At 47.3% G+C, this 23,176-nt stretch overlaps 1 protein-coding gene across 2 annotated transcripts in view; it reads left to right on the forward strand.

Annotated features, from left to right (window-relative positions):
• Positions 1 to 23,176, forward strand: part of LOC118502669 (myosin-I heavy chain) — a 44,840-nt gene that overhangs the window by 14,796 nt on the left and 6,868 nt on the right. For both annotated transcript variants that reach the window (XM_036035141.1, XM_036035140.1), the window contains exons 3-9: positions 3,388 to 3,503; positions 7,645 to 7,707; positions 16,353 to 17,447; positions 17,531 to 18,699; positions 19,618 to 20,154; positions 20,235 to 21,537; positions 21,612 to 21,841. In XM_036035141.1, coding sequence (XP_035891034.1) covers positions 3,388 to 3,503; positions 7,645 to 7,707; positions 16,353 to 17,447; positions 17,531 to 18,699; positions 19,618 to 20,154; positions 20,235 to 21,537; positions 21,612 to 21,841 — 4,513 coding nt within the window. The remainder of the gene's footprint in view (positions 1 to 3,387; positions 3,504 to 7,644; positions 7,708 to 16,352; positions 17,448 to 17,530; positions 18,700 to 19,617; positions 20,155 to 20,234; positions 21,538 to 21,611; positions 21,842 to 23,176) is intronic.

Consider the following 23,176-nt stretch of genomic DNA (forward strand, 5'->3'; position numbering starts at 1 on the left):
AAGGAAAACCTCAAGTGCCGCCTGAGCGCTTGGTTCCAAGATCAAGGATGGACTCAACCATCCACGGGTCTTTGGAGTTGCCCAACCCAGCTTTCAGGATTTCAGCTGTTGGCGAACGTTTTGCGCCAAAATTGAAACACTACTCACGTCACCGAAAACACTCCTCGCCGCTATTCGACGGCAGTCACGGGGAGCGGCCTTTGACGCGTTGTTCTGGGCAGCATTGCTTAAGACGCTGTATCAATCACGCTTTCATTTTCGACCATTCAGTCAAGCCGGGACGGCAAAAAAATACAGTCAAGATACCCGCTCACCGAGTACGGGTGATATTGAGCCGTTTGTGGTTTGTTGCTGTCCGTCAGACGCACCAGCGGCAGCGGCATGTTCGTGTCTTGTTTATCGGTTAGCACGCGCCTTCTTGCGCTCCCTGCGGCGAAGTTCCACGGACGAAAGAGCGGAACAAAAGCGAGCCCTCCGAGACGAAAAGCGTCTTTCGTCCATATTGCTGGAACGATCTCGCTCTCTCTCTCTCTCTCTCTCTCGCTTGTCCGCCTTCGACAGCTTCTCGACGTCTTGATTTTGGGCAGGGTCTCCAACAAGCAATCAGGTCGCATGTCACGGACGTCGTTTGGGCATTTGGGCGATAATCAAACGGACGCCGAATCACGCGTTTTTTTTTTCCTCGAGACCGGATTGAGGTCAGCTGTACCCCGAATAACCGTTACAGAACTGGGCAAAACCGAAACAAAGCTTGACTGCTTTGATAATTTTATCTTGTCTTTGACCCAGTGCTACAGCTGCGCCAAGGAACCGACAAAGAACGGGGCTGATAAATGTTCGGTGCCTTTTTAAGAGCAGTATCTGGAGGCATATCGAAAGGTTATTAAATGATCCTTTGTTCTCTCGCGGCTACGGCCGCGTGTGTACACGGTTACAATATGGATTAATGAGAGTCTCGTTAGTGTGTTTCTTCAGCACGCCCTTTGAGTTTTGGAACTCCTTATATAGTGCGCCGAACGAAAGGTGTAACGCTTTAATCTGTAGTTGCGATAAGAGCACCTATATTACTTGGTAAGTTATGGAGAATTAAATAGGCAGATCAACGCCAAAGAACCAATGACGCTATCACAGGAACAATTAATCCCTCAAAAACATGGGTCTTTGCTTTAATGCTCCAACTCTAGATTATTTATCCATCATGAATCATTTTGCGTAGGACTTTCTCATGGGATTTCGAGCATTATCTCAGTAACTATACTGAGTGAAGCAAGCAGCAGGAATACCACGATCAGCAAGGAGGTCTACGTGACTCAATCATATCTCGTGAGGGATACTACAGAAATTTAGGTGTCCTCATTTGCTAGCTACTTTAGGGGCAATCTAAGGTTCAGAAAATCTTCTTAGCTCAAGTCACCCGAAGAACTTCGATAGGAGATCTTAGAGTCTTAGGCATCTGAACGCGGGATCGAATACTGTTACGATTCCAGGTATTATTCTGAAGAAAATTTCGTTCTGAAGTAAAAAAAGACTGAAACTTAAAGAAGTAATCTAGCTCAAGCTCAAAAATAACTTGTCAGAAACTTCTCCAAATTTTAATCTACGTACAGAACTCTGGACCCAACCTAAAAGAATTCTCTTGCTTCAGTAATGTCTGTATCGCTTGTTTTAATATCTCGAGCGCTATTATGGGTTTTGATCATTTTCTCAGTAAATATACTGAGTGTAGTATGTAGCATCTTCTGGCCCAAACGAACTTTTTCATCCAAAAATCGGTCAGCAAGATATACGTGACTCATTTATATCTCGTGAGGATTACTAAAGAAGTTTAAAAGTCCTCACTAGCTAGCTCCTTCACATCAATGAAAGGACCATAGAATCTATGCAGCACAATTCATCCACAGACCTTCGGTAGAAGGATTACAAAAACATACAGAACTTTGAAAACTATTTAGATTTCAGGTCGTATTCTGCAGAATATCTCATTTCTTAGAAGGGTATACTGACTGTTAATAATGTAATATTTAACTTTTGCTCAAGAAAAACTCGTGAGAGACTTCATGAAAACATTAAACCACATTCAACAGAACCAAACCCCATACCAAACAAATAATTCACTCCCTGCAGTATTGTCTGCAATGCTAGGTTTAATAACGCGAACGCTGCACTCCATTTCGCTGCCGAGGCGCAGATCACTAAACAAAAACTCAATCTGTCATGTCTAGACGACAGGTGTCCTCCGCACGGCTAGGCGGGCTGCTTTTCATTTGCAAACCAACTGCCTGCCTCCGGCGGCCCATAGGCTTGTAAAGTACTTCCGCCTTACCGTTTTTGGGGGTGGCAAAATCACCGAGGCCCACAGTACTCCTTTTGTCTCGAATGATTGAACAGAGCACAGCACAGCAGCAAGTGCGCGGTGTGTGATGGCATCGGGGTGGGCTCTACTGCTAGCCTCTTGGTTCTAGCTGCCCGCTCTTGGAGAAAACGTGGAGAAACAAAATAGAAGGAATTCCCTGCCCTTCCCAACCACAGACATACTGTTTTTGCTGGCTGATCTTGTTGCTGCTTCCATTCATGTTTCGGATGAATCGCCAGCACGCCTGTGTGCGATGCTATTTATATCAAGACCTAGCGCAAGAAAAGGCAAAAATGAAATGGAACCGGCTTCGGGACGGGCACACAGACACGTACAGCTGGCTTCCACAGGCTTTCGGCCCTGACGTCGACTGCGTCGTCTTCTAAACCGGTAGGTCTTTGAACAACCGGCAGGAAGATGCACTATCGGCTGGACGAACGATAGGAATAGAACCGGGGTAGAACTGCTGGGCATCGGAACTGGTTTCCTGATGTTGCAAAACAAAACCAGCAAAAAACCCATCACGCCCAGAGAACCTTAAGAGTTTGAGGTTGGTAGAGGTAAGCATCGACTGGGCAACAACCGGTGGAGCATGACGGCAGGAATAACTGGCCGACGATGTTCTCTTTGCGTTGTACAACCGCAAACCCCCTGTTGTGTGCGGTACAATGTGCAGAAAGAAGCGTACCTCAAGCGGACCACACTCGGTCCAGTGCATCGAAGTCCAAGGCGAAAACAGCATGGGCGGTGATGGTATTACTGCCACGTGCGAGGTCGATGCCATGTACTCGCCCAAGTTCTGCAGCTCGGTCGAGCGAACCTATCATCAGCCTAAGCTTATTACGCTATTCGTTGACAGATCGCATAACACGCGCAGATTGTTTTGCAGCAGGCTTTTGTCACCTGGCATCAGACTGTTCGGGTTTCGGGGTACCGCTTACGGCTCATTTACTGTTGGACAGTTTCTCATTCCAATTTATTACGTGATTACGTTGCCTAAAACTAATGCTTCTTTCCTTCCTTTCTCTCTTCAGGTCGCATCGGTTCCACACCGGACAAGGGCGTCCCGGATATGACCTGCATATCGGATATTGACGAGAATGGCATCAACCGTAACCTGAAAGTGCGCTACGAGCGGGACCAAATTTACGTATCCTTTTACAAAACCATCATCTGTCATAGTCTGGCGCATCCTCCAGGAGATTTCTTGAATCTCCCAATACCTCGGGAGATTAATCATCACTGATTCGAAAATTCTTGTCCGCCATTTTCGTCTTCAATTCTTAGACCATCAAAGAGACATCCAAAAAGGCACAGACAAATCTCCTCTAGGGCAATCGTCATAATGAAACGTTTGTCGGTGGTGAAGTAATTCGTCAAACTTGTTGTAGGGCCCCATCCCCAACTACGCCGGACAGGGGCGTGAGGCTCCCGGGACGGCGGGAATCCCTTTTTTCTCCCATAAAAATAATCCCCGATGCGCCGGTGGTTTATAATTTGAAAACAAATACGACCGTTTCTAATTGTTTTTGGGGTGTTTGGTGTCCGTGTTTCGATGTTTTCAAGCCTCACTGACAGTTGAAGCCTGACTGCCTGACTGCATGCTACCGACCGGCCACTTGCGATGGTGTAATAAACATAAAACACATTTTACGCATGCTTTGGCTGCGGTTTCGGTTTCGAGGTTTCTCCTTCCTTCCTGCCGTACGGCTACATGATACTCCTCCAGCGAAGACTGTGCTGCCGGCGAGCTCTTCTGTCTGGCTGGAGTATGTAAAACGGTGGCTGGAAAGAACGGCTTCTGCTCTGCTCTTTCCGTGCTTTTCCCCCCGTTCTTCAAATTCCTTGACGAAGATGGAAGGAATGCGCACACTGCATTTCAAGGTGGGAAACACGGATTCTGCAGATCTGAAGGCCTTTTTTTCACTTGATGAATCATCGCAGCGGAATCTAAACTCGAGTCCCTCGCGTTTATTGACAACATTTACTTGGAAATCGATTAAGTGTGAAAGCCTCACTAAACCTTTTTTGGGTATTAAATTTTCCGGCTCCAGAATGCGAGACTGACTGACGAGTAGGTCATTGCGCTCTTATGCCGTGCATCATTCACGAGCGGTGGCTATTCATTCGACCGTGAACTATACCGTGCGCAAACTGAGACCAATGCGGTCGTCAATCAACTTTTATTGTACACCTTGCGATCGTGTTAAGCGATCCCAGCATCACGACGATGGCCTGGACCGGATGAATCATCATGCTCCCGTGCCGTCGTGATTCAGCAGATCAGCAACGAGCTTTGGAAATGCGGTTGGATACCGTTAAAAGCCTGCTGGGAATTCCAACCAGGCAATCTGCAGCACGTGGAGTGATAAGCCTACTGGCGAGAGGTTTTGTTTGGTCTTCACTTGGACACTATTTCATCTGAAAAGTGGTTGACTCATCGTCTTCCAGTGGTGTGTTCACAGTTCACGCTTAAAGTGGCTGATTTAATTTGTCGTACACTTGCTGACTTGGCTTAATGCAACATAACCGAAAGCACGTGCCCTGCATTTGGGGTTGATAAAGCAGCATAAACAGACAGCACCAGCTAAACAATAAAACCGGGCACGGGTTTAATATCCCTCTGTCAAATAAAACACCACCAACGCCACCCACCCAGCTGCCACTGACTGGCTGTGGCAGGCTTTCCCGTGGCCCACGCGACACTAATTTACGCCCCAAACTTTAAATCCAGCATTAATTGGTGGGTTGCCACGATCGGCTCGATCCGAGAGTGTGGCCCACTCACGTACTCCACATGTGTCGGCTGGTGTGACAAGCGGGAAAGATATGGGCCCGCATTCCTTCACCTCCGGGCTTTTGATCGGCATGATGGTACAGCAGAAAAGCAGGGAGATAACAGGAAATGAATAAACAATGTTGAGTAAGTGCACAACGCACAGCGATCGTTTGATGAAGCATTTTTTTTAATATCATTGAGCATATGCATTGAGTCAATTAAAGACTCATTTTTAATTGCTGGCTTTAAAGGATGGTAATGTGGTTTAAAATCACATTTGTTTTGCAAATAGATTGTTTAACTAATGGGGGTTTGTATGATCAGAAATAAGGAAACGATCAACGAGATTGCTTCAAATCTTTAGAAGCAGATGGCTTACAGGCCATGTCACAATATAAGACAAAACAAGAAATGTATCAAATTTTTTGGAAAACAGCTGCCTGTTGATGTGAGACATTTTTAGTTGTTGTTTGGTCCTTTGTGATTGAAAACATTTAGGAAGAATTGGACAACTTATATTTATGAAGCTGTGTTTTAATATGTTTTCTATACATTCGACGCTAATCATTTATTTTTAAAATTTTCAATAGTTGAAGTTGAAAAATTTTCAGATAGAACAGGAAGCTGTTGTACTTTATAAATGGCTGTAAAATTCCTATTCTTGAATCTGTAATATGAAAATATTCGAGCAAGTGCAACTGTTTCCATAACACCTTGAACATCTCTCTCTCTATCTCTTTCTCTCGTTTTTGGCCCAACGAACACCCAACGAGGTCATGCCTGCCATTTCTGGCTTACTAGACTAAATGGGGAGGTCGGGAGGCCGAGGCGATAACGGTGCCGATCTTCACACGGCAGGACCTGGGTTCAAAAACCATCCGGACCACTTCTCCAAGGAGAAGAAGACTTAATGATACCAAGTAACTGAATAGTCAGTCCTCACTATGGGGGAACGGTCCGGATGAAATTCGAACTCCGGTCCTGCTGTATGAAGATCGGCGCCGTTGTCGTCTCTATCTTCAGGCCGCCCTGGAATATATGTCATCTTGAAACCCTCGAAATGTTGAAGATATGTCATCCTAAAAAGATACAAGAAATTACTCCAATATAAGTTCTTCTTCTTTGCCTCGTCAACTTCAAGAGGTCTACGTCTGACATTACTGGCTGCCTTGACTTACTGTCTGGATAGTAAATACTGGTTATGGATTCGCTAAGGGCTTAGTTACCAATTCTCCATGTTATTAGTTTATTTGATTTATATGTTTTAAACCAGTCGAGAAAAAAACAGATGTATTAGTTTGATGGCCAATGATGTTCCAAACAAGGACTAAAGTTATTATTTTTAAGACCACAAAACATCGATTAGTATCGCTTTGTAGATGAGTCTAAGTCTAATGTCTCAAAGACCCCGTAAAATACCCAACCAACCAAGGATCGGTAGCATTTTAAAGCATCATTACCTACCAAAATCCCTCTTAATGATGACTGTCTGTCCAACATCGTAGTATCATTAAGTCTAGGAAGTCTATTTATGGCTGACATGACAACGCAGGTCTTTTAGTTAAACGGAAGACATGCTACAATGTCGTTTATAAGAGGTTCGAGGTGAACTTGCACAGTTTGAACCATGTTTGGACACTGTTCAAGATTATGGTTCATGTTTGAAGATAGAATTGGACTTTGTTGCATTTTTTCGACATCTTTTAAGATAAAGTAGAAGGTATCGGAAGGATTTTTGGACTAGATTTTTCAGTCCTATTATGGTTGAACTTAGTCTGTTTGAACAGTTCTACATGAGACTATTTTCCTTCATCTTGAACATCTTGGAAAGTTGTCTAGGAAGTGTAACAGAATCCAGTTCTACCAGGAAATCAGAGTCCTGAAACTGTTCTAAATATTTTAGTTCATCACAAGAACTTGACAAATCCCAAAAAATTACTATAACACTGTTACATCCAAGAAATGTAGAAAAACTGTGTTTGGACACATCAAAGTGTCCAAATGTGAATTCAAGGCGTTGTATCCATCAGTTTTCTTTGTTCGCCTAAAATGCTGATCGTATTCAGTCATCCATCCCGTATTTTACATATCTTAAATCAGTGTACTGGAGCTCCTAAGACATGGATACCAGTCTCGCACGTGTCACGTCTGCTAACCTACTTAAGATACGTCTCCACCACAAGACAAAGAATGTTACCATTAAGATTAGTCTCAATCTATTTCCCCACCACCCCGAGTTCGACTTCGTTATATCAATTTCCAAGTGACAAATTAGTTTCCCTGTCGATCACCATCTACCGTCGCTGCCAGTCTGCTCGGTAATGCTTCTGGTTTATGTTATTGGTGCGTCGCAATGCTTCTAATACGATCGGTTGAGAAATTCGAGATCCAAAAAAGAAACGGGAGAAACCCCATACAAGATTATCTGTCCCTATATACATTCCGTTTTACCTTCCAATACGCTCTCGCAGCTTAATTTTCCTTAACCAAAAGATTCTTTCCACAACTGCAGACGTACACCGGATCGATACTGATCGCCGTCAACCCGTACAAAGAGATCGACTGCTACACTCAGGTAAGTGCATGAGGGGGTCCCTTTAGCCTTCGGTATGTCCTGTGCAATAAATACCACTACACAACGGTGGCCAACACGCTCTGTTCAAGGGCTCCGGGAGGTGAGCTGTGAGGTGGTGAACCATTAAACCAAAGTGATTTATACTTCGGTGGCAATAAATTTGCTTCCCACCTATGTGCTGCTTCTCTCTCCTGTTTTTGATGCGCAGCGATGGAAAATCATGCTCTGCGTGTCATTCCCATGGGAGGCCAGACGGTCTGTTCCTGGCGTTATGCAACCGTTCCTTCCTATGCTGCACGCGCGAAGAAGCATAAACCGGCGTCACTGAAAACCGTTTCATCGAGTGCAACGATCAACGATCATAAACGATGATTGTTATGAGCGTGACGGGAGAGACACACAGGCTCACACTACTGCTGCTCGACTTCGTTACGTTTCATTCGCCTGGCTTGGGTCTGAAGTTCATTTAAGGCTGGATTGAGTCGAGCGACGCTTCGACAAACCGTCCAGAAATAAAGAACCTTTATCCAACGCGGTACAAATTTAGAAGATGCGCTGCATTGCCGTACCGGGCTAGCGTGCGCACGTTGGAATTTGAAGCACAAAATGTTTACGACACACTGACACGAGGAGTGAATTTGTCGTTTGTGTTGTCTTCGTTCTGTTTCCTGTCCGGTCGCCGGTCGATAAATTCATCAACCTCGGGAAGAAAGGTCTTTGAACCGTTGGCTGACCTTCTGACCGTAGAAATCTCGGGCGTGAGAGCCATCAGCCGGCCGGATGACATTTCTGAAATGTCACGCTCGGAAAACAATTCCAAATCTTTCGGGCTTATCTCATCTTTCGGGTCGGTCCGGGTTTCGCGGAACCACTGAACCGTTTACCATCACACAAGAAAATGCAATTATTATTAGTGACTGCTTGTACGATAATAATTGTTGGACGTTCTCTTGCAGAGCACACACAAGTTTCCGAAACAAAATGGATTCCTCAGTTTGACAGTAAAGAAAGAGATAGACACAGTAATAAACTAACCTCAAAACACTTTGCGAGCAACGCACAGCGTCGTAATCTCCTATTACGCTTACTGCTCTCTGTATCTAAAGTAACCCTAAAGCGGTTGCGGCGGATGAATTAAGTTCATCATTCAATTTTTATGATCTCCATCTTCAGCCAAAGACCGTACCGAAAACGATTAAGACACTACTGTTCACAACTTCCCACATGCGTCTCATCCGTCTCCAACGCTACTGCTGCTCCTCCTCTTGTGGAGACCTCAGACAGAAGCGACGACTCCCCGTCGAAAAACTTACTGGCCGTTCCTAGACTGAGCCGCCTTCGCTCTACGGATGCAGCTGCAGCAACAGCAAAACGGGAGCAGCATCTGCTTTTGATGTTCTAAAAAGATTTCATAAGAAAAGGCTTAGATTACTGGATGGGAGGGGGGAAAAGCCGGACCAACACCAGTTTATGCAACCTCTTCCTGGCGGTGGAGCAAAGTTGGGGAGGAAAACTCCATTAATACACGCCTACATAAACATAACAACGCATTTCTCCGGTTTTAGACCACGACCTCACCACCGCACACCTCACCGGTCACCGGGCCTCGGACGTTTGTTAAAGCCTAGATTTTCACTTTTACCCTCCTCAATGTTTTCGTGTCCGCAGCTTGGGGAGTCCTCCCCCCTTCCCAAAAAGCAGCGGGAATGAAGAGATTAATCGGTACACTTTTCCGAAGTTTTTCTTCTTCCCTGGAGAGTGGCCATATTTTCTGGATTTTATTTTTGCTGTTTTGGAGTTTCAACTTCAACACGCGAGGCTTAGATAGTGTCCGAACACACCTCCCCAACAGTAACCACGCTTTCGGATGATGGCCTACCATGCCGGCAGCATCTGCTTCGGTGTTGTGACCCAGATTCGACGCGCTCTTTTTGATACTGACTTTTTGGCCTGCCGGCCAGCCCGGAGGCCAGCGAGTGAAAACAGCATGCGTTGGTCCATAGCTCATCGTCGTGTACTCTTTTTCTCACCGTACGCGCCAGAAATGCGGGTCCCGTGAACTATCTGGTGCATGAACCGAGCCCGTTTCCCATCGGCAAGAAAAAGTGCAGTGCGCGTGTTGGGGAGATCTTCGTCGTCGGGAATCTTCACCCGACCACGGTTTGGTGACCATCGAAAGATGGTGAGGTGAGGTTTGGGTCTCTGGACTCCCAAAAAAAAAAGAGTGTGAAGTGTTGTGGTTCGCTTGAAGGAATCAGTAATTACGTAAATATATTTGGTTTTCCATTCGAGCATCTCGAGCTCTCTTACTCTCTCCTTGCACGCTGGAAGTAGGTAAGACCTCGAGAAGGTGATTGGGATGTGGTTGAATTCCGACATTGCAAAGTTGCAACTCGAACTTCAATCGATCGACGACGACGATGACCAAGACGAGATCGGCTTGGTTTCTTCTGCTTTGCCGAGTCAGTGGCGGTAACATCGTTCCAACAGCCGAATAATGCTATCGCGCATAATTGAGGCACAAAACAGGCACGCTTTCATGCGCTCCGAACACCGTTATCGGTACCGAAGCTAGCTGACTTGCCTCATTACCGTAGTTATCGATGATTATGATCCCCGCCGCTTCTTCCGCCGTTTGCTGCTGCTGCTGCTCCTCCTCTGTTTCGCCCATGTCCAGGAGGTTGTTTGGTGTGTGAAGTACAAGTATTTGCACGAATAGAAAACTCCCCTGTGAAGCCCAGTGATGATCGGGCACCCTGATTTGGGCAGGGTGAAATCTCTTTTTTTTTGGCACGTTTTTGCGTTATCTTATGAGTTGTGTGTTTTGTGCAAAATTACCTACAATAAAACACACACACACACACGCGAGCGAGTAGTGTAAATGAGGTGCTTCCCTTAAGGTGGCTATCCGGATACGGGAGTGCGAGGGATCCAGGTTGAGCGTCCATTGTTCAGACCTGATAAACCTGATGCTCGAGTAGAGGATTAAACTTTCGTTTTTCTGGCTGGTTTTACTTTCTATCAAATTACCGCCAGTATGCCAGAGGCCTCCAAAAATGATCTCGAGCGTTGTTGAGAGTGCGAACGAGCGTTTAGACCAGTTTTTTGGAACTCCTCCAATATCCGGTTCTTGACTCGTTATGATAATGTGTCAATATAGTTGATTGGCTCGTTACTGGTGTCCCATCAATATAAAATAACTTTCAAATGTTTATGTAAACGTCTACGAAGTTTTGCATATGGGAATGGGAAATATCCTTCCAATAGGGGTTTCCCACCAAACTTCTCAAAGATCGCCTGGTAATCACAGGTAAGCATGATCATGTCGTTCTTACCTGAGGCTAATTGCCGCAACGTTTCTAAACTCACCGGTTGTTTCCCACGGACTTTGAAGATTAGACCTCTAGAGAGGCCCATGCTGTGTGTTGTAACACACTTTTGCGTTGCGTTGCAAACGCAGCCTTTAATTACTGAACCGGATAAGAATGCCCGAGGAAAAGCAAACATCGCGCCCGTTGGCCATGGTTGCCCCAACCGGTAAGTGACAGAATTTCCCACGATGCATCGATCGACAGTTTGCATGCAAAGTGCAGGGATGCAATTACCCCTGACTGATTGACACATGGGCTTTGAACGGTGGCATAAGCCGGTTCAGCGCGTTCTGTTCCGCCCATCAAAGGATGTAGGGCTTTAGCACAAATCGAGCACCGCTTAGATTGATTATCCGACGTGTGATTAACGTGTTTTTTTTACAATTCATTCAACTTAAGTGTTACTCAGGTAGGGCATGCTCTTCTAGCTACTCTAGCTACTTCAAAGTGTCATTGGTCGTACATGGAGAACGGTGAGACAGCTATTTGCTTTTAACGCCTGAGCGACACTCTTACAACTCAGTGTTTCATTTGTACTTGACTCGTGTTCCCTAGTGATCGATAGAATCCTTCAACCCTATAACATTGCACGATATCTAGGTTCATAATCTTCAAGACTTGTATAGCCGAAAATTGAGGTAGAACACCAAGTTTGGTGTTTGGGTAAAAACTCATTTTAGCAGCTTTGCTCTCAACTGCTTATGAGCAAAACACTGTCGTTCTTTAATCTTTTATTCGAATCTTTCTTCTTCTTCCTTGGAACTACAACCTCTAGAGGTCCCGGCCTGTCATTTATGGTTTTCTGTTACTTGATGTTACCCGTAGTAAGGTATTCAGCCCTACGTACGGAGAGGCGGTCTGGATGGGATTTGAACCCCTGTCCTGCCGTGTGAAGACCAGCACCGCTGACGCCTTGGCCACCGGACCACCCCAAAACGAATCTTTTGAGAGCTCAAAATTCTTTACTGTGATCCTCAAAGGAAAGAGATAATAATGCGAGCATTATTGAAGTGTTAAGAATGCTGTCCGATAGAACTTCACTTGGCTTGGTGACTATACTTCGTGTCGCAACCGTTACCAAAATGAAGCTATTAAGCCTTCTCATCCTAAGCCTCTAAGTCCTGATATTCACCGATCAAATAATTTTACTGCTCTGAGAAGCGTCCACTTGATACATTCCATTTTCTATTAATTAGCGATATTGGCAGTTCTCTCTATTCTTGGTCTAACGACCTCTTAGGTCATGCCTGCCATTTCAGGCTTACTAGACTTAATGATACCTCGTAGTTGCATAATCAGACCTCACTAATATTGACAGCTACTGTCGCCCAATACTTTTTATTCGAATCTTTAGATCATCTGTGATCCTCAATCCATACCAACTTGAAGCTATTAAGTCCCCTAAACCTAGTGCTCGATATTCGGAATTCTTGATTGATATTCGTAATTCAAATATTTTGACTGCATCGAGAAGGGTTCAACTATTAAATATCCCTATTACTATCGTTTCTGTCGAAAAAAGTGAATTCAAGGAATATTAATATAACTAGATAAAGATGAATTATCAATTTAATGAAGACTTTAACCTTCCTTATTCTTGTGGAACGGCCTGAAGACCTTAACTTTGGGACTACGAAGAAATGTCCACTAAGCAACAGAAGTGTGGAACATTGAGACCCTCTGATGTTAGAATTGAAGAGACAATGAAGTAGACCCGGTCAATAGTTTTCAATCATTTTAACTCTGAAAACAAGTATAAACTTTAAGGTTATTCCAGGAAGATTCTTAATCAAACCCTGTAGAATATAGAGAAATCGTGTCTCACAAACGTTGCCTTAACAACAGGATAACTTGAAGTTAAGTGTGAAGTGTGTGAAGTCCATCTCATGACTTGTAGTACCCAAAAGCTTTTATCAAGAGACATTTGATGGAGCCACTTTAAAACTGAGGATTCACTTCATCAAACTGTTTAGGTTTGCATGCATCACCGGCCTATTACAGCCATTGAGAACTTTTTTAATTCTCTTCCCAGAAGAAACCATACTTCCAATTGTACTATCGCTGCTTTATGCTCACTAAATCGGCAATCATCTGTCACACATTATGGTGCGTGCTTCACACACACATGATTTACACTGTTACGTGTATTATGATTACAGTTACAGCGCACCACTCCCACACCCGACATTGGTGACCGCGCGAAAGGTTATTGATGGCGGCGCTAATTGATGCCGCGCTTGACTGTCGATTGTCGAAGACTAAATTGCTAAAATCATATGCTCAATAAAGCTTTATTGTATTATCCGGTGGCGGATAAGCGCCCACTTCCCCACCCAGGTTAGGAAACATCGAAGCGTGTGGCGGAACATGGCACTCCACCGCCCAAAGTGGCCGATGTGATCATGCGTTCACGGCCCTAAAACCTTACGCATAAGGCAATCGCCGGATTGGTGTGCTTCCGTTTCATCGAGTGACCAGTGTACGATGAATGGATGGATTGGATAGGATGATTGGTGTCGTCATATTTGTTACTGGCGTGTCCAAAATGTAACAGGTATGGCCTGTGGTTGGCTCTTTGGCTACGATAGTCACGTAGGAAGAAGGTTCTTTCCGTTCTGTGGGACTTCGGATATCTCCGGTACGCAACACAGCCGGCATGCTTAATGAGGTCAGAATAGGAATCTCTCGTCTGCAATAGGCTGGTTGGACTCTATGCACTGACATTCGTGAAAGTAGGTACTTGCTTTAGACAGTATCTCCTGCTCGTGCCGGAAGTTTCTTAATCTCCAGTCATTTGTGTATCATTCGACTTCAAATAAACTTGCCATGTCTTCAAAAGCTTCAAAAGACACTCAGACCAACCGATCTTCCCCCTGTAATGTGACAGATTACGTCTCCATATTCCCGTAACTCGTTTCGCAACTTCAACAATCATAAATCATTTCAACGGCTCACCCGGCACGGTATCCTTTACGACCGGAAGTTTATTGCGAAAATAATGGCGATAAGCGAGAAGAAGCGAATTTGGAAAAACCAACAACTCCACCGAAGAATGTGCCACAGGCCGGACATTCGAATGCACACGCCAGCGCAGCGTTTCGATTGTTTGATTGATTAATTGACTCGCTAAAATAGTGCAATTTTTTTCTGTAGCATCTCCCTTCCATCCATGTCCTCAAGCTCACTGGCCGCCAGTTTCACGGACACCACAGGCCAAAGTGCCAAAGCCGCCTCACTGTTCGCTATCCGATGTTCGAGACATCTCGTGGCACGATTTCGGCATGAGACCACGGTATTCCACTTCTTGGCGCTTGGTTTGTGGTTGGCTCACGCCGTCTACCAACGCCGTAAAGAAAGAGTTAATTGATTACAATCGGCTAGCGTTATTAAGGTGGGCTTTTTATTGAGGCGATACTGCGCTTGGCGAGTTCTCGCTCTCTCCTCTTGGATCTCAAACTGAGCCACTGCCACAGGGTTTGCAGTGGATCTCGTGGCTCGCAACTGTTTACACTTTTTCGCTTATCAACGCATCCGCCCTGTGGATGAAGATCGATCGGTAGAAACAACTCGGGATGTACACTTCAAGCAGCGGAAAAGAGCACAACACCAATCTCACCAATCAATCTATCAATGGCAACCTGCCAACGCTGAACACACTGGACTAAGACCGGGAGCATTTGAGGTTCGAAATTTGCAAAACCAAAAAGATTTCCCTCCGTACTAGGTGTTCCCTTTTCGAGGTAGAAATGGCCCAGTACCGTAACACCTTTTTCCCTTCACGTCGCACTGTGTTTGTGCTAAATAGCCAAAAACCCAAAAACTATCATTGCGAGATGTTCATTTGCCGCCCTGATAACATCACTCATTTGCTATCCGCGGATTGTTTGCCGCTTCTGTTGCGGGGGGCTTCTCTGTAGCAGCATGTCGGGAAGATAGGAAGTGAAATCTTATGTTTGAGTAGTGCTTACGCATCGCTAATGTAGAGCTCGCACGGGGATTTGTTTTACCCTTACAGACAAAGACCTTGAGCCCTAATGATGTCCGGTGGAGTCACAGTTCTATCCCTCACCTTCTCTTTTTTTGGCTTCGTTCTTTGATAGCTGCTAATGAGAATTGCTTTTGTTTTGAGTCATCATAAACATTCTCAGGGTCTTCTTGAAGAAGCAAAGAACAGGCAAAGAACAACAACTCAGCTGTCATAATCAACAAAGGGGAAATCCTGTCCGAATGGTTGGGTTTTGCTACGATAGCGTCCCGTAGGCTAAGTCAACACCAACCAAGAGCGTCCTCCTTCGCATGCTAATTGTGGGAAATTGGGGTTCAGGATCAACGATGCGTAGCGCACGGTCTTGTGCGTTCGGAAAAGCCCGTCGTTCCCTGTCACAACTCGCATGTGTTGTCCAGGTGGGCTCGCTTTGCTGTAGAAAGATTTTTTATGGCCAGGGTCTTACGTTTTTGAAGCAAGCCTTTCAAAGTTGGTTTGAAAGTATCTTTTAAAGCACCAATGAATGCTTTATTAAAATAATGGTCATTTCTTTTAATGCGTTCATTTGAATTTTAAATTAAACTCCAATACTCCTATCTTGAAGACACACAATGAAGGGTTACAAGAAAGGAGAGTCTGAAAAATATGCGGAGCATGTTTATACGAATGGACAACACATGTGAACCAGATTTTAACAAGCAAAACTAAAATTGGTTATCAAAAGCTGACAGCTTTATGTGTGTGAATCACTAACTTTAACATATAGCTGGCATCAGCGCCTTGTAAGAACAGGCAAGAGCTATTACTCTGGAGAGTTTGAGCAAGAAATTGAAGTCTACAGTCTACTTCAACATGCACTAATGCGCAACAAATTGGGGTCAAACATGTCTGCCCTGTCATATGCTACCACCGCCTTAACACTTGCCTCCAAAACGGCTGTTAATATCCTTCCACACTTACCTCATCGCCGGCGGCAACTTCCGGGCGGTAAATGAGATTTCTTCCGTCACTCCCTTCTAAGCGTTGCGCAACATCGGCAAGGTGGCAGGCGAGCCATTTTGTCCGGTATGTAGGTCATTGCATTAATACTTTACACTCTCGTTACCTCGTTGACCTACTGTCGTCCAGCCTGAAGTGCAGTGCAGGCACTCTCACTCACACCCGCCATTAATATGACGAGAAGGATTTGTCACTAAAAGAGGACACACACACACACACCGTTCTGTCATTGTAGACCGTGAAGTGATAACACTAATGGACTTTTGCTTTTTGCCTTCCCTTCCTTGCAGGAATATGTTGCCAAATATCATGGCCAAAAGCTGGGCCTGCTCGACCCGCACGTCTTTGCGATGGCGGAAGCCGCCTATCGCAACATACGCGACAACAACACGAACCAGTCGTGTGTCATATCCGGCGAATCGGGCGCCGGCAAAACGGAAACCACCAAATTCATCCTGCAATATCTGTGCTCGGTCACGTGCGACGTATCGACCTGGGTGCAGCAGCAGATCCTGGAAGCGAACACCATCCTGGAGGCGTTCGGCAATGCGAAAACCATCCGCAACGACAACAGCTCCCGGTTTGGCAAGTTTATGCAGGTGTGCTTCGACTCGAAGTGGTGCATCAAGGGCTGCATCATCCAGGACTATCTGCTCGAGCAGTCGCGCATCACGTTCCAGAGTCCGGGCGAACGGAACTATCACGTGCTGTATCAGCTGGTTGCCGAGGGCACCACGAACAAAGAGCTGGCGGCCGCCCTTCATCTGCGTGATGCATCCTTCTACCGGTATCTGAACGCGTCCGGTGGTACGGGCGATGCGGGCACGGATCAATCCGCGCTGGAGATTGCCACCGAATCGAAGCGGTTTGAAGCGTTACGGTTGGCGTTCAATGTGCTGCAGATCTCGCAACCACTGATCGACGGCATATTCCGGGTGCTGAGTGCCATAATGTGGTTGGGCAATCTGAACTTTGCCGACGTTGATGGGGAGCGGTGCGAGCTGGCACCGGAGGATGATGAGATTGTGAAAATCGTTGCCCAACTGTTGGGGCTGCAGGAGACGGACCTCGTGCAGGTGTTGCTGAAGCGACAGATCAATGTGCGCGGAAACATTACGGAGATTCCGCTGAAGCTGCAGGAAGCGGGCGAGAATCGGCACGCGATGGCGAAAGCGCTGTACTCGCGAACCTTCGCCTGGTTAATTAGCCATATCAACACGTGCATCAATCCGGGCCAGGATGCGTCCCGGTTTTTGGGCGTGTTGGACATCTTTGGGTTCGAGAACTTTAACACGAATTCGTTCGAGCAGCTGTGCATCAACTACACGAACGAGAAGCTGCACAAATTCTTCAACCACTACGTGTTTGCGCTGGAACAGGAGATTGTAAGTGTTGCTGTTATCTGTATGCTCTGTGTATTGCGAGTTCTCACCTCTTCCCTCTCTGCGCTTCTCTTTCCCCTTTCCAGTACCGTCAAGAGGAGATCAAGTTCTCGCACATTCAGTTCACCGATAACACGCTATGTCTGGAGCTGATCGAGAAGCCACCGCGCTGCATTCTCAAGCTGCTGACGGAACAGTGCCATATGCCAAAGGGGTCAGACACGGCGTACCTCACCAATCTGCACGGCGAGTTCGAATCGCACGGTAGCTACGTCAAGGGTCAGGACCGTCGCCACTGGGAGTCGGAGTTTGGCATTCGCCATTACGCCGGTTGCGTTAGCTACACGGTGAAGGGATTCGTCGACAAAAATCGTGACGTGCAGCAGGACGTTCTGTTCGATCATATGAGCCGCAGTGCGAACACGTTCGTGCAGGAGATTGCGTCCTTCCAGGATTTGCTCTCGATCCAGCACGTGCAGTCGGCTTCGTCTGCCACCAGCACTGTATCGCGCGGTACGTCCAAGGGTAAGCTGACGGTTAGCGATACCTTCCGGCAGCAACTGCAAGCGCTGGTGGATGTCCTGCAGAGCACCAACCCATGGTACGTCCGGTGTATCAAACCAAACTCCGACAAACTGCCGAACGATTACGACGATCAGCTTGTGCTGGATCAGCTCCGATATCTCGGCATGCTGGACATTATTCGTATACGGCGGGAAGGCTTCCCGGTGCATCTGACGTTCGACGATTTCGTGCAGAAGTACCAGTGTCTGACGAAACGGTTCCGCAACATGTCCAGCCAGGATCAGGCGTTGGCTGTGATACGCGAGCTGAACGTGCCCACGACCGAGTGGCAGATGGGCCGTACGAAGGTGTTCCTGCGCAGTGTGGTGCACGAACCGCTCGAGGACGCCCGCAAGCAGGTGATCAACTCGAAGGCACTGATCATACAGCGTAATTGGAAGCGCTTCAGCCAGCAGCGTCAGTATAGGCGGATTCGTTCGGCGGCCCTTAAGATACAGCACGCGTACAAGGGCTGGAAGCTGAGGATCGAGTTCTTGAAGAAGCGACGAGCTGCAATCGTCATCCAGAGCCATCTGCGAGGTGTGTTTGCGCGTGAAGTTGCGACGGCACTGCGGGAGATGCGGCGCGTTGATGAGGAGATGCGCAAGCGGGAACGGTTGGAAGCGGAGCGGCGGGAGCGGGAAGCGGCCCAGGCGGAAGCCGACCGGAAGGCACTGGAGGAAAGCGAAAGGTCTGTTCTTGGGCATGGCTGGGGGTGGTCCCATTTCGTGATCTTACAGTAATCAGTAGTCGTAGTAGAAGTAGTAGTGGTCGGGTTATTTGCTGTCATCGTGTAGTTGGTACCATCGTGGGTTGTGGGTCTTTGATCGTCTTGGACAAACTGTATTGATTTTTTTACTAGCTAATGCCTACCTAATCCAGCATGACTTCAATCGAATCTCTTTAGAATGTAAGGCATACTTCTGCCTATCTCTCTTTTTATCTCTCTCTTGTCATCTATACTATCTTTACAAATGTCCCATTTTTGTCCCATTTTTGATACCATTATTTCCAGCTTTGCAAACCTTACCTTGGTGATACTTTTAATTTCCCTCTCGATTGTCACTACCGCCGTAATGGGTTAGTACGTCTACGATCAACCCGATACCGTATCCTGCCTACCTTACCCCCCCTGCTTTCCAAACCTTCCCCACATACTCTAATCGGTCCATCGTTTACGCCAACTCACTAATCCTGTACACTGAAACCGAGCTCAAACAAACCGACCAACAAATCCCTGTGTTTTGATTTTCGTACATTCGTATAAGCATGCTAATATGTAGTACCGGACATGGTGGGCACGGAAACGGGTGAGTGGGCCGTCGTCGGCGGCCCTTAACATGTAGTGTCTGTACTGTTCCGCTGTGTTCGTGTTTGTGCGCTTTCCATTGCTCTGATGAACGCTTGCCTAGTGTAGAAGACCGCGCCGGTAGCTAGCATATAGGCGCATGTGCACACCTAGATGTAGTTGCTGCGTGTCCGTCTGTCTGTCTGTCTGTCCGTTCTACTCCGCGTGCCAGCGGGCATAGGAAACTCGCACACAGCCGTGTCTCTAACAATCACGCCTCGCTCCCAACGCTAATGCGCTAAACACTCTATCTTCCTGCAGGGTTGCGAAAGAAGAAATTCTCGCTCTGTCGCAAATGGCTGAACAGATCAACTCGAAACTGCACTCACAACAGCATGTCGCAAACAATAACAGTCGCCACGCGCAATCCGCCCAGAATGGAGCCGCCGCCGGTGGTGCGGATGGTGGCAAGGGTGGTTCCGGCTCGATTTCGGCCGGCGGTATCAAAGGGGCCGGATCCGCAAGCCTGCAGAGCAACGATTCGGTTGATCTGGACAATCTGTTTGCCTTCCTCAGCGAGGTACAGCCGAACGCGAACTCGAACGCGATCATCGACGAGATCGGCGAGAAGATGGACAACCTGGTGGAGGATCTGGACGTGGAGCTGGAATCGGTCATACAGCAGGAGATTGAAGGGTTGACGAGCGAGCGCAACAATAATGTGTCGGCGACCTCCACACTCAAGGGTGCGGCTCCACTGGTGAACGGGACCGGTGCGATTAGCAGCAGCAACCACACCAATAATAACAATAACAATATTAACAACAATAAGCCGACGACACCGAAACCGATGGGCGGGTAAGAAAGAGAGAGAGAGAGTGGGGAAGTTCCTTCGCGGTGTACTAATATGTCTGCTGATTCTTTTGATTTTCCCCCAGGATCCCATCACTGCCAGAGCCGACGATGCCACCACCACCGCCACCAATCGAAAACAATAACCACACACTTCCAGCTGCCCAGCCACATCATCCGGCAACGCTGCACCACATACGTCGCCATGAGGAACCGATCTATGAAGCCGTTATACACCTGAAGGAACTGCCACCGCCACCACTAGATGCACACGAAAAGGTACCTCCGATTCCGCAGCATCAGTCGCAGGTAGCAGCAGGTGCTGCACCACCTGCACATCATCCAGCCGTAGCGCCTCCACCACCGGTACATGCCCATCAGCAACCGGTACCACCGCCACACGCTCACCAACCTCCTCCACCAGTGCATCATGGTCCGGCTCAATCAGCCCCAACCACACATCCGTCACAACCGGAAGCTCCACCACAGCCACCACCGCATGCACATGCCGCACCTAGTCACGCTTACGTGCATCTGGAGAACGGGTCCGCTGGTCACAAGCTACGCCCCAAGAGTCCGGCCGTCATACGATCGGCAAGTCCGATCCAACGTACCGGCTCGAACGGTCCCATGAGTCCATCCTCGCCGAAACACAGCCGGCCAAGCTCGCGGGCTTCCTCCACTGGTGGTGGCCATCCGTTCGCGGAACGCGAACAACGGCGCAAGTATCGCGTCGAGAAGAAGCTACAGGAGATGCAACAGATGGACATTACCGAGCGCGAGAAGGAATTGCTACGGGACGATGTGTACTACGACATTCTCGAGTTTGCCGAAAGCTACTACAACACCCACGAACGGTCGCCGGAGGGTACGATCATGGCGACGCTCACGCGCAAAGGCCGCAAATCGGTCGACATGGTGCCGAAGTACGAGATGATCACGTACTACCGCGGCACAACGATCCCTTCGTCCCACATACACATGTACGATCCGGAAAATGTCACAATCGCGTGTAACATTTTCCGCGACCTGTGCAAATACATCCGGGGTGAGCTGAACAGTGAGCGCGAACTGCAGGTCATCCAGTTCATTATCGGGCAGGGCATCGAGCGGGAGGAGCTGCGCGATGAAATCTTCGTCCAGTGTATGCGCCAGGCCACGAACAATCCCAGTGTCGATTGGACCGATCGCGTTTGGTTGCTGCTGTGCTTGACGATCGTCGCCTTCCAGCCGAGCAAACTGCTGTTCCGGTACTTTGTGAGCTTCCTGAAGAAGAATCTCGAATCGCTCGAGGGCAAACTGCGCCAGTACGTGCAGTGGTGTTTGGATAATTGCAAAAACACCAAGGTTCGGTGCCGTCAGTATCCTCCGTCGAGTGTGGAAGTGGCCGTAAGTGGAGTGGAGAGCTCGCGTCAACTGTCAAACCGTGCGGTTTTGCTCTAACCGTTCTCAATTGCTTGCAGGCAATGCGACGACTCGGTACGATTGTGTGCCGATTCTTCTTCCTCGATGGACGCACCAAAGCGATCGACGTACATCCGACCGATACGGCAAGCGATGCCGTGGCGAAGCTGGCAGAAAAGCTTGGCCTGTGCAATATTGAGGGCTGGGCGATCTATCAGTCCCGTCCGGATGGTGAGGAGCACGTGAAGTCGCACGACTATCTGTACGACATTATCGCTGCCTGGGAAGCGTAAGTAGTAGTGGTTTTTTCCTCTTTTGATTGCGTTTTCTGATTTTCGCGTGCTTGGTGTGACTTGAGGCGGACTAGTATTACATTGGGACAGATTCTTGCGGACGCACTGAACACACTGACACGTCCCACTCTAACCTACGCTGACACACACAATGACTAAACCATGGACGACTCGGTGGGTCGATTGACATCCGGAACACTACTAACAATACGCGAGAACGCAGAAAAACTTGGAGTTACAGACAAAAAGGATTGGTGGATTAACAAAGTGAGTGAGTCTGCGACGGTATTGGACAACATGTGAGATTTCGTTTGACGTTTGTTTTCGAGCTGTGAATATTTGTTGCCATGTTTTACTAGGATCGTGTGTATTCCAATAATTTTGATCAATTTTCTGAACTAGTATACTGAAATGGAAGATACTTTCGATAGGAAACAGTATTTTCCAATATGGTCCACTTAGTGCCAGCTAATATTAAGATCGAGTAGAGTAGGTTTAAAATGTCCACCGAAGCATATGCGACTGCGACCCGACAGTGTGACAAGTTCTATCACACCTACGTGTTGGAGTCGCACATGCTTTGGATGACTCATGTCTCATGACTCATTTTCTGAGTCCGTTAAAGTTGGACCCGATATCTAATGAATAGATATGCCAGTTGAAGTGAATTGTACAAAAAGCCCTTCATTAGCCTCTAGCGCCTCATATGTAAATATCCATCGAGTAGAGCTGTCATGGCGGAAGGGACCTCATAAAAGGATTCGCTCATCATCTCCCTAACTCATTCGCCTCGCCGTGTGTTTCGTGTGTGTGCCGTGCCGGTTTGCAGTAGTGGTAACACTGGATAAAGCTGGACAAGTTCTGTACATAGCTGAAGCTTATCGAAATTCCCTTCTTTTCCCCCCATACCACGATCCAATAATGTACCACGGACTATGCTTCTTCTTCTTCTTCACTCTTTCATCGGCAACAAATTCGATGCGGCAACAACAACACGGTTGCCCTATCCCTGTCGCTAAAAACGCACGTGTCCTTGCATTGTAACACGCACACACAATATCAAACCCCCGAATGCCAGTGGACGAGACCGGGACAGTCGGCTGACGAACATAGTGAAAAAAGTGAACCGGCGGGCGTACCGGATCGTACTGTATCTGAAACTGCCCGAGGAACTGATGAGCACAAAACTGCCCAAGTACTACACCACCTGACGAAATAGAAAAAAAAGAACACAAACACCACCACGTGACGCTGGGCAAATGACCAAAAACGCGAAAAGCTATCGTACGACAGTGAACGTCGTGACTACGTGGACAGGCCTGTCTTGCTGT

The sequence above is a fragment of the Anopheles stephensi genome, chromosome 2 (genome assembly GCF_013141755.1).
Source record: "Anopheles stephensi strain Indian chromosome 2, UCI_ANSTEP_V1.0, whole genome shotgun sequence".
In the NCBI taxonomy this organism is placed as follows: Eukaryota; Metazoa; Arthropoda; class Insecta; order Diptera; family Culicidae; genus Anopheles; species Anopheles stephensi.